Genomic DNA, 11694 nt, shown 5'->3' with positions numbered 1-11694 from the left:
GTGGCGAGAAAATTAACGAAGCCATGGAGGGCGGTAACTAATGCATTAGCAACACACCAAGCTGAACAAAAAATAGCTGCTGCCATAACAGAGCAATTAGGATCATCCAGTCAGAATGGGGGGACTTCTGCTGCTTCCTCTACTCAACAAAGAGCTGAGGAACAGTCTTACCCCTCTCCACCATCATATAGAACAGTTATAATTCCACAGGGGACCTCGGGTGGCTGGGAAACGTCTGTACCCGTATCAGGGGAAGAAGAACCTTCACAGCCACCGACAGCCCCACCCGCACAATTAGAGAATGGAGAAAGGGTGGGTGGGGAATCGGGAACAAATTCATTTTCGACAAATCCATTTAAATCCAATTTACAGGGTAGGGAGGAACCATTCGGGTTGTTTATCGATCGAGTAGCAAATGCAATACAAGCCGCGGGAGTTCCCGATTATCTTAAAAGCACTATATTAAAGCAATGTGCACTCCAAAATTGTAACCCTTCAACTCGAAGTATATTAGCTACATTGCCGAGTACTTGGACAATAGAGGAAGGATTGGAAAGAATGTCTCAGGTACCTGTAGGTCCACAGGCTATGTTAGTAAAAGCAGTAAAACAATTAGGTGACAACATGAACGAGCAGTCTAAAGTGCCTGCCGCCCTTGCACCTTTGCAAACCCCCGGAGGACGTTCTAATGGCCGAGGATCGGCACCGCAGCGCCGTTGTTTTCGGTGTGGTATTGCGGGACACATCAGACGGGAGTGTAAAACAGAATCAGTGTGGTGCCAGAACTGTCAATCAAATACTCATAGCACTTCGGCATGCCGACGAGGTGCGTCGGGAAACGGCCGGAGCAGCGGGAAGAGCCGCCCCGCGACGACACAAAAAGCGGCTTTTGCGACAACGGCAGCAACAGCACCGGCACCATCTGCAGCGGCTCCCTCTTTCTCCGACCAGCCACCAGAGGGAGCCCCGGCCTGGATTGGGCAACAGTAGTCGATGTGACTTTATTGGATTCGAGACCCACCAGGGTAAGGACAGGAGTTTTTGGACCAATTATTATTAATGGTGAACCTGTGGGAGCTCTATTAATAGGGAGATCGTCTGCCACTGTGAATGGATTACAAATATTAATTGGACTTATTGATAAGGACTACCTTGGGGAAATACAAGTTATGGTTTCTGCAATGTTCCCTCCAATTCATGTGCCGCAGGGCACAAAAATAGCACAATTAATCCCATTGCCTCATCTTGCTGAATCGTTAGCACCAGAATCTGGAAAGTATCGAGGACAGGGAGCATTTGGCTCCACGGGAAAAGTGGTGCTATTGACACTTGGTATGCGTCAAAGACCCCGACAAAAGGTCGCTGTGTGCTTAAAGGATGAGAAAATACAAATTGAGGCATTGTTGGATACTGGTGCTGATGTATCGATAATTAGCACAAAAGATTGGCCGTCACATTGGCCTACATTTGAGTCTAGTGCCACGGTATCAGGAGTAGGAGGTATGATTCTTGCTCGTTGATCACCAGTGCTGCAATGGACAATAGGTGATATGGTGGTAAATTGCAGTGTATCCATCTTATCACTGCCTGAGGGAGTACAAGCGTTAATAGGGCGAGATATCCTTGCCCAAATGGGAGCGGTTCTCACAACAAATCATCAAAATTTTTAGGTGTGGCCATTGCTCGGACTTTCCCAATCCCACTTAAATGGAAAACTGATGAACCTGTGTGGGTTGAACAGTGGCCACTAAAACGGGAAAGTCTTTTACATGCTCATAAATTAGTACAGGAACAGTATCAACAAGGGCATCTGAGACTGTCAACAAGCCCTTGGAATACTCCGGTTTTTGTGATTCCCAAAAAATCAGGGAAATACCGTTTGCTACACGACTTACGAGCAGTTAATAGTCAAATGTGTGCTATGGGAGCACTGCAACCTGGGTTACCTAATCCTGCTATGATACCAGAAGGGTGGAAATTGTTAATTGTAGATCTTAAAGACTGCTTTTTTACAATTGCATTACATGAAAATGATAAACAGAGGTTTGCTTTTACACTCCCTGCCATAAACTGTGAAGGGCCTTGTCAGAGATTTGAGTGGACTGTATTACCTCAGGGCATGCGTAATTCACCTGCTTTATGTCAGCTCTATGTCGATGCGGCACTTCAACCAATTCGCCGCGCATGGCCCAAAACGATAATTTACCATTACATGGACGATATTTTGCTAGCCCAGAAGGAGATATTTTCCCTGCAACAGAAAAATGCTCTGGCAGCTGCTCTTAAACAAACGGGACTGGTAATTGCACCAGAAAAAATTCAGGAGGCAAGCCCCTGGAAGTACTTGGGGTGGAAAATTACAGATTCCACTATTCAGCCTCAGAAACTTACCATCCAATCGAACATCAAAACCCTCAATGATGCTCAAAAACTGCTAGGAGATTTACAATGGATTAGGCCAGTGGTTGGAATTCCAAATGAACTGTTGAATTCCCTTCGGCCATTATTAAAAGGAACCAACCCTGCCACAAAGGTAACATTATCAGAAAAACAGTCAGAAATATTACAACAAATTGCATCATTGATTACAACGCGTGTCACACATCGATGCATACCCGACAGGCCACTCGATCTTACTATTCTGTGTGGTCCGCAATACTTGATGGGTGCTATCACACAGCAAAAAATAAAAACGGGGGAGACGGGAGTGGAAACTGTGGTATTGGAATGGATAGCTCCCCCATTGCAACCCCGAAGAACAGTTCAAGATGTGTTATTCTTAAATGTCCAGGTGTTTTGTGTTTATTGTGTTATTTGAAAGTATTTATGTAAGGGTAAGGTTTTAAAACAAAGTGTTGCAAGTCACTTCACGAGGAACACAATGAGAGGCAATACTTGTTTGTTTGCTTATCATTCTAAATTATATTCTTGTGGTATGATTGAGGTTGTGGTATGATTGAGAGTTGGATGTGCCAGAGGCCTCTGGGTGTGCAAGTGTGCTCTGGGTGTACAAGTGTGATCTGAGTGTGCAAGTGTGCTGTGTACTGTGTTAGTGAGAGCGCATTTATTGCCATAGTACAGGCTGAAATCATAGGAAATTAGTCATTGTGTGAAGTAGCCACTTGGAGAAACTTAAGGGAACGTACTGTTTAAAACTTTTTGATCGTACTGAGTCAATGCACAAATCTATTACTTTCTTGAAAGAGCACATGAGAAAGAGTCAATATGGTATCAATCCTTTCCATCAATGGTTCACTGGTTTGTTTGAAACAGTGCATAGATGCTTACTGGGATTGATCAAGGAGGGACTGAGGATTTTGTTTGCTGTGGTGTCAATCATCATTGCATGTAGTTGTAGGGTTACTTGCAAAAATGTTATAAAATGTTATAGAGATTTTGAAGTGGTGCCGGAAGTGGGTGCCCGGTGGATCACTGCAAAGCGGACTGAAGCAGCTTTGGAGTCTGCACGCGCCGAGGACGACCAGGAAGAGGTTCCTGATAGTTATTCTGACGGTGACGTGGGCTGTGGCACCTCGATGACTATCAAGAGCAGCCTTTAACCACCATCAAGTGATTGGGTTTGGGTGTGTTACTATTGAGTTGTTGCTTACTATTAATTGTGTTGCCATTGAGTGCTTACAGTAATTGTAGTGTTATTAGGGTTAAGTTGTATAGTTGTGTTATGTTATGTATTTGACATCTGATGTAAAACCAGCCCTTGAAGAAAAGTCACCAAGAAAGGATAACAGCGACCATGGCTGAATTAATGAAGCAAGGGACTTTGGTTATGTTATCAGTTATAATAATGGCTGGACATGGTAATGCCATCTTAGGGAAAATTGACCCTCAGCAGAATATATGGGTCACCTGGGCTAATCAGTCTGGACAGAGCTCGTTCTGTTCAGTTAGTTAAAGAGGGACTTCGGTTTCTACTTATAGTTATATTGATTATCATTGCTGCATATGTAATCTTTAACTGCCTAACTAAAAAACTTGAGCAACTCACACAGAAGGTGTTTGTTGAGCAAAATAAAAACGGGGGAATTGTTGAGGAATGGTTAAGTGAGGTGGGACATGTGAATGTGGGGCAATTGGCAGGCAATAAGCTAATAAAGTACCGTACTTAGCTTACATGGATCTGGGCACGTACGCAGGTGGCTGAGAGCCAATCAGGATCAAGAACACGATGCCCTTAGGCGATTGGATAGACCCCCTGGGGCAGGACGGTAGCAACTGCATAGCGCGGGAAAGTGTTAGCCAATCCTAAGTTTAGTTTAAGAATGTTTACGAGTTTCGGAATAGATAAAAGGCGACTGAGCTATCCATTAAAGTTGAAGTTCACTGTTCACTCATATTGAGCGTCTGTGTCTTCCTCCCGTCGACAACATCCATCATTATCATTACATTAGAATCTGAAGTCAATAATATACATTTCTTTTGAGTCTCATGATCATTACTCAAAGTAAAGAATTCATCCACATAAGGTACCTCATCCCATTTACCTAACCTTCGACTAAATAAATAAATAAATAAATCAGCTGTATATAAATCAAAGTCTTGTTTTCAGGCTACTTTTCTTCTTTGTCCAGTTTGTACATCAGCCACCAAAGATTACAATATTCAATTATTTTTCTTTTTGTCAGGGGATCCCCTCAAAACTCATTCCAATGTTTTAAAACACAACCCAAAGGGGACTGACGGGATATTATAGATCCTTGGAAACCCCTATCTTTATTTAAAAAGAATATTTTCAACCAAAATTTCATATCATCAGAATACCTATTCCCAAAATTTACCTGTGCACGCATATATACACGTACCATATACTCCAGTTGTCACAGTCAAGTACTTATGATTACCAATTAACCAAGATAAGCAACATCTCCTACAAGCATTGCACCATTGTGTCGCTTACCCACTGTGGCTCAGAGAGAATACTCAGAGTCCCCGATCAAAAGGTCAGTGCGCACTGGAGTCTGGAGAGCAGAGTCTCCCTTCCAGCAGGTGGTAAGTTGATCCTGGTAAGGCTTTACGGCTGTCCCATCCAGGTCACCAAAATCTTATATGAAAAAGTGGATCCTTTTACCTAATGTGCAATTATCCAAAAATCCAATTCATACACTCCAGAGAGATATTGCTTTTATTGAAGCCTGGGTGCTCTGTGGATTCTCCTCAAATTGTGCTCTGTGTGTTTGGCAAATAGCACGTCTGTGCATAGATAATGTTCAGTGGACTTGGATGCACCCTATTGGACATGCTTGAGCTCCTGGTCTTGGTACAGAGAAGATCAAATAAGCACAATGGGGATCACAGTATGGTGATCCTGCCATAGTTCACAGTATGGTGAAACTGCTCCTGCATGAACCCTTGATAAAAACAGGCAAAACCAGCAGGCCTGTGATCTCTTAGAATGGATGCTCTTTAGTGGTTCCTGCATCCCTACTTTTGTGCCTCCACTTGGGTGCTGCTTTGGGCATCCCCCAGTTTATAATGAGAATGAACCTACTCTTTGCATTTTATACATTAGTCTGTGGTTGTTCCTGCCACCTACCTGTACTGACTCACACAAATACTTACCTCTAAGGAGGATCATTCCAACCTTAGAACAGATGACAGACATTTTGCAGTGTATTCCAAAGCCATATGATAATTTTCCATTAGCAATCTTTAAAGATATTAACTCATTACACCTTGACCAGATACCCTTAATGGACAGGATGCTCTCCTTCTGTGTACCTGTAGAAAATCTTTCTTAGAAAACAAGTCCTTCTCCAATAAGTTCTGTCTTATATCTTGGCAACATGTAGAAGTTAGACTAAGCAAGACCTTAGAAAATCCATGTGAAATTAAAATGTTTAATTATTTAGTTATGGGAATAGCTATATTCTGTTGTAAACTGAACTGATATGACTTTTAAAGCTTTATTTTCAAACGGAAGTGAAAGTATTCAGTGATGATATTTTTCTGTTGCTGCCTTTTGTGTTTCGATGGATTTCTCTGTTGTCATTGGATGCATCCATCATTAACACACAGAAACAGAGCAAGTAAAAATTGATTTCACACTTGATATGCAACTACAAATCATCAAACTAGATTTAAATACAAGTTCCCTAATAATGTTTAAATAAGTCAAACTGAAAATTCAGTCAACAAGTATAGCCATACATTTAAGGGGAAAGAAGATTTTTTTTTTTTTTAAAAAAAAAGAAAAAAAGATGTGTTTCAAATCATGAACAATTAACCTTCATATAAAAAAATAAATGGTAAGCAAAAATATCCCTCACAATGCATAACTAACCCTTACTTAAGACTTGCATACAACAGCATTTCACAAATTGTAAGTCAAGCAAATGGAAGAAAACTATTGTCAAGTAAACTAGCAACGAGATGAGATGTAATATAATTTTCTGTTGACTTCAATAAATCAACAGATTTAGGTGAATTTTTACATAGACAATATTTGGAGGTAAAGGTCAGAACTTTTATATGAAATTGCTTGTCACAGAAGTGTAACAATAAATAAATAAATACAGGAGGAAAATCCATGGTGGTGTGTTTTTTTTATTATTATTAAAAATACACTCCTTTTACTTTTTACCTCCTGTCATAGCTGTGTTCCCCACTGCCAGAAGCAGAATGGCTGACATAGCTATAATTAATAGGATTTTCTTCTGTGCTCTTGTTCTTTAGAACAAAGGAACCACAAGGAAGAAAATAGAGAAAGTAAAATAATTGACTGACCAATCTGTTGTGCCAGAAGAACCCACAGTTGAGCTCTATTACTATAAGTACATTCACTGAATACTTTTACAGTCTCTAACTGAAAATGCATAAACATGTAAATAGTGAAATGTGGCATTTGTATGATTCGTCTGAAAGATATGACATGGAAATTCATCAATAGATTAAACAAAATAGATGTAGAAGCTAATAAATAGAAATTAGCGAATGGAAGATAATTTATATCTGCCCATCACCTGAAAATGCATCATCAGCTATCTATAACTTTAATTGATTAAACCTCCACAGCTGTGATGTGATTCACCAAATAAATACCTACAGTGAAGGAAGACTCAGTGGGCATGGGAAAGGGGGATGTGAACATGAATAATCACATCACAATAACTCAGGGAGTAACTGACCACAGCTGTTGCAATGAAGCTGACTTTACCAATACAAAGGGGAGCAGAGGGGAACCTTTGTTTCAGGTGAACAGCTATCAACAATTGAAGGGATCAGCTACAGGTGTAAATGTTTCTCCTTGAGGTGGTTAGGAGAATATGAATGTCTCCCTGAGTATAGGGGCAGTAAATATGTGGCTCAGCCCAACAAACAGTATAAAAACTAAATGAAAAAAAAGCATTCTGTGTAGGGGAGTGTAACAGCAGGCTTCAGTCCAGGGATGTATTGTTGATGATTGGAATGACTGGCATCATGATGGTGAGTATATAGAGACCAGTAACAGGAATCATATTTGTGCTAGGGTATAGCTATGTATTTTGATTGCTGTATTGTGTTTGTATAGTGATTGCAGTATATTACTTTGCCACTCTCCCAAATAGGAAAAAAAATTCTTCTAAAGGGTAAACTTGGTATCACTGATTACATTCTCTGTGAATGATATATCTGAGAGAACCTGGTTAGAGGAGATTAGACACTGACAGTTACTAGCATTTTACAATGTTCTCTGGGTTGAAAGGCTATCACTTATGGATTGAGAGATTATTGTCTATATGCTCAAAAACTATTTTAAAGACATACATGAATTCAAATAAGATAATGTTATTATGAAAAATGACTGGTATCACAGGTTATATCATCAGTTAATAGTACTTAGTTCTGGGAAATACTGAAAGTTGTATTTAAAAATCATGTAATCAAGAATCTGATTCTGTAGTCACTGATCCTGTGTGTTAGGGTGATGCAAAACACACCATAGAACCAGACAAAGCTTTTTCTAGACTGCAGTAAGGTGTTTAAGTTCTATTTGTCCTAACTGAAATCAGTGCCCCATGAGAGGGAGAGCCTATACCGTATTACACTTCTGTGCTTCCCTGGTTTAAAAACACTCTCATTGTGGATACCTTTTCTCTTAGAAAGGCAGATAGTGGAGCATGAAACACCATCTTGGACAAAGATGCTGTCCTGCACTGTGGCATTAAGTGCATAGGCTTAATGAGATGAAAGATGTTGAAGAATGGCCTCAGGAAGGGAATCTTGCTGAAGCTGCCCATGAACTTCAGTGGACACTGGCTCAGATGCTGACACATAATGTTGTGCTGCATACTCTCTCAACCAACTAAAACAGGCTACATTTTCTAATGGATCTCTTTGTCAATAGACAAAAATATTTTTTGAAAAAAATAAGGGCCTACCCTGCTTGAAAAGGATCCAGTACAGAAATAAACAGTTGTAATTACTTTCTTGGATCTTATAACTGTGGTCTGATCACACTCACTAGGCTTATTCTTTCTTCTTCCAGGAGGCTGTCAAGTATTTTATACCAGGTTCATGTGAGGGAGCACTGACTGATTAAGAACATTACATGCTCTTCTCTGTAAGTTTTGTTTGTGTTTTCCAGGGGTGAGAGGAGCCTGACCATTCATGTTTTATCATACAGCTGTGTTTTTATTGATATCCCAATATGTTTTTTATGCTTCTCTTCAAATAGGAAATTGCTTACATAAATCATTATACATTTAGAAGGCTACTAACTGGTACCAACTCATTTGTGCACGTTGCAGACTATTGTGTTAGTGTTTGATCTGACAAGAGAAGCTTTGAGTCTCTGAAGCAGCTGCTTGTTAGGAACAACCATAGCAATGTTATAAATGAAGTCTCAACTCAATCTGAATTTAGTAATATTTATTAAAGGTATAAAAGGCAAATAAACAGCGCTGGGTATGCGGGGAGTCTATGCTCCACCAACACGCACAAACGAACATCAAATATTCTAAATATATAGAACATTGCTTTTACATACTAAATCAAAGTATGCCTATACAATCAGAAAAGGTAACAAACAATCCTTTAAGTTCCATGACTTAACAAGTCTCCATTTTCCATTCCTTTTGAACAATATGTCTTGCTTTAAGTTGTCAAGCAACTCGGCCTTCAGGCCTTATGTATCCCGTTCTTCCTTGATCGAAGAAAAGCATATCCATCTCCTTTTCAAGGCTAATAGGGCCTGGGTCAAAAGGTACATCCGAGTCACTAGGTGGCAGCTTTACCCCCTGCCCCATGATCCCCTGCTCCTGCATGGGCTCCTCTCCATGGGATGCAGCTCAGGCCCGGGGGCTCTCCACAGGCCGCAGCATCCTCCAGGCCATATGCACCTGCTCCACTGGGGGCTCCTCCACAGGCTGCAGCGTGGAGATCTGCTCCATGTGGGACCCATGGGCTGCAGGGGGACAGCCTGCTCCACCAGGAGCCTCTCCACAGGCCCCAGAGGAACTTCAGCTCTGTGTCTGGAGCACCTCCTGCCCTTCCTTTGCTTACCTTGGGGTCTGCAGGGCTGTTTTGAACTCCTCACTCACCTGGTTTCTGCTGAACAGCATTTTTTTCCTTTTCTTAGATATGCTCTCAGAGGTGCAAACAACATCACTTACTGGCTTGGCTCTAGGCAGCAGTGTGTCTCTTTGGAGCTGGTTAAAATTGGCCCTTATTTAACAGGGGTCAGCTTCTGAATTCTTCTCACAGAAGCCACTCCTGCAGTCCCCACACTACCAAAACTTTGCCACGTAAACCCACTACAAGCTCCCAGAAAGATGATGCCTTAAATCCTGGGGTTTAATGGAGGGGAAGTAGAGTTACTCTGGCCCCTCAGGTACTCCTGTTGGCCTGTGCACAGGGAACAGACAGAGTGAGCTCTGTAAGATTCAAGCCACCTTTTCTCTCTCCTGTCAGCTAAGGGACACTTAAAAGTGGTCCCCAAACCTGCGGCTACTTCCCAGACACCAAGTAGAGAGCAGAGCTCACTGAAGAGCTCCTGCCTGAAATATGCTCAGGCTGCTTCCCTGCATATCTCCCTGACAGGAAGAGGAGAAAAGGAGGCTTTCCCTTCCCATTCCCCAGAAAAAATGAGCCCATGGTGAGGGCTGGACTGGACAAAGTGTTCACTGGGACCAGTGCAACCAAGCAGTGTCAGCAGCAGTGTCAACCACAGTGGGGCACTGCTCCCCACCACAGGAGCTGTTGTCTTTGTGCCCTTAGTGATCAGTGTGGCTCTTTGCTTTGTAGGGTGTTTCCTTTCATAGTTTGACCTCTGTCCTTTGAACAATTTCCTGTCTATCTTACATTTTCCTGTTGGTAGTCTACACGCAGTATGAGTATACTAAGAATTATGATATAAAATGTCATTTGGATATATAGCTTAATAATGCTAATGATCCAATTCATTTCTGTTTGTTAATAATCATCCACTGTTCATTCTAACATGATGTGGTGTTTCTTTTATCCAGTTTTCATTAGGCTCTGATAGACTTTCTGAAGACGTGCACGTATTATCAGTCATATGTCACAAGTGCTGGTGTACTTCTGCACAGATGTGAGAGCTACAAGGAATACTTTGAGTTATAGAAAATAACATAACTGATCGGGACACACCACACCATCCTATTTTGAGTCACAGATGTAATAGCTGGAGACATTGTCCTTGACAGTTCAGGATAATTTTATACGAATTAAAAGAAGCATTCTAGTTAGAGGGATAAAATTTAGCCAACAACATTTCCTTCCTACCTTCAAATACACATAGAGGTATTTTCTGCCAATAAGTATTTGCAGTATTACATTACTACTTTTTTAGCTTCTTCACTGGAAATCAGAAATAGCTATGCTTCAATGATGGTAGATGACATGATGTTTGAGTTTTATAAGTTGCCTTGGGGTCCCGTGAATGAGAACTTTATAAAATGTCAAAAAAAAAATCTCCTAGCTATTTGGGCATTTAAGAGTAATAGGACTCTATTAACATTTGTAGAATATTATTCAGTATTTTTTTAATCTTTGTTTATTCTTCAAATCAGTGGTTGTTTTTTTTTGTTTGTTTGTTTTGTTTTTTTTAGGGTTTCTGCTATCTTTCTTCAGCCCAAAGGACTATTAAAATTATCCATTAGTGAAACAGCAATATCCTCTGTGATCTACTACATATCAGAAGAAATGGGTGGCTGTGATTATAGTAGAAACATTACATGAAAAAATTGCCAAAAATATGTTAATGTGCTAATTCTGAATTATATTCCAGAATTCTATGAAGATAAATGTATATTTTGTGTGTGTGTGTAAGACTTTTGTCTAGACTAGAAAGAGAGGCATTAAAAAGTTGTAAGTATATTTTAATTGAGAGCTGTTTTTAAAAGTGTTAGTATCTAAATACTGAAACCTTCAAAAGCAATTTCAGTGCCTACCAAAACAGATTCTAATGTTTATATTGATTGTATTGGGATGAGAGGGGATGCTTGCAAAAGGAGATTTAATAGATCTAAGAACAATAAAGTGAAGTTTCAACATGAACAGGCAAACTAAAAGCAATGCTATTTCAACCAGTTTTTCAACAAGTGTAAATATATTTACAAACATTCAACCCTTTTGCTGTTCTATCACATTTTCTTTATTTAAAATTGTTTATAGAATTACACCATATGAATAGTTTTTATCTGCTGATTTTGGATTAATCATTTACTGAGACCATTG

The 11694-nt window shown here is 40.3% G+C and overlaps 1 protein-coding gene and 1 long non-coding RNA gene across 2 annotated transcripts; both read left to right on the top strand.

The window, feature by feature from the left end:
• The first annotated feature begins 383 nt into the window (after nucleotides 1-383).
• LOC311432728 (uncharacterized protein) lies at nucleotides 384-4352 on the top strand. Its single transcript, XM_084511208.1, has 2 exons — nucleotides 384-1025; nucleotides 3392-4352. Exons 1-2 carry the CDS (start codon nucleotides 689-691, stop codon nucleotides 3538-3540), a joined length of 486 nt encoding a protein of 161 aa, XP_084367334.1. The 5' UTR covers nucleotides 384-688; the 3' UTR covers nucleotides 3541-4352.
• Nucleotides 4353-7148: 2796 nt separating this feature from the next.
• On the top strand, nucleotides 7149-11334 carry LOC311432490. Its single transcript, XR_014690080.1, has 4 exons — nucleotides 7149-7440; nucleotides 8483-8557; nucleotides 10461-10758; nucleotides 11067-11334. It is a non-coding gene; the product is annotated as an uncharacterized lncRNA (long non-coding RNA).
• The last annotated feature ends 360 nt before the right edge of the window (nucleotides 11335-11694 follow it).

The sequence above is a fragment of the Aythya ferina genome, assembly GCF_964211825.1.
Source record: "Aythya ferina genome assembly, chromosome: 2".
NCBI lineage: Eukaryota > Metazoa > Chordata > Aves > Anseriformes > Anatidae > Aythya > Aythya ferina.
The sequence above is the reverse complement of the archived record's forward strand: the minus strand, read 5'-3'. Positions and strand labels throughout refer to the sequence as shown.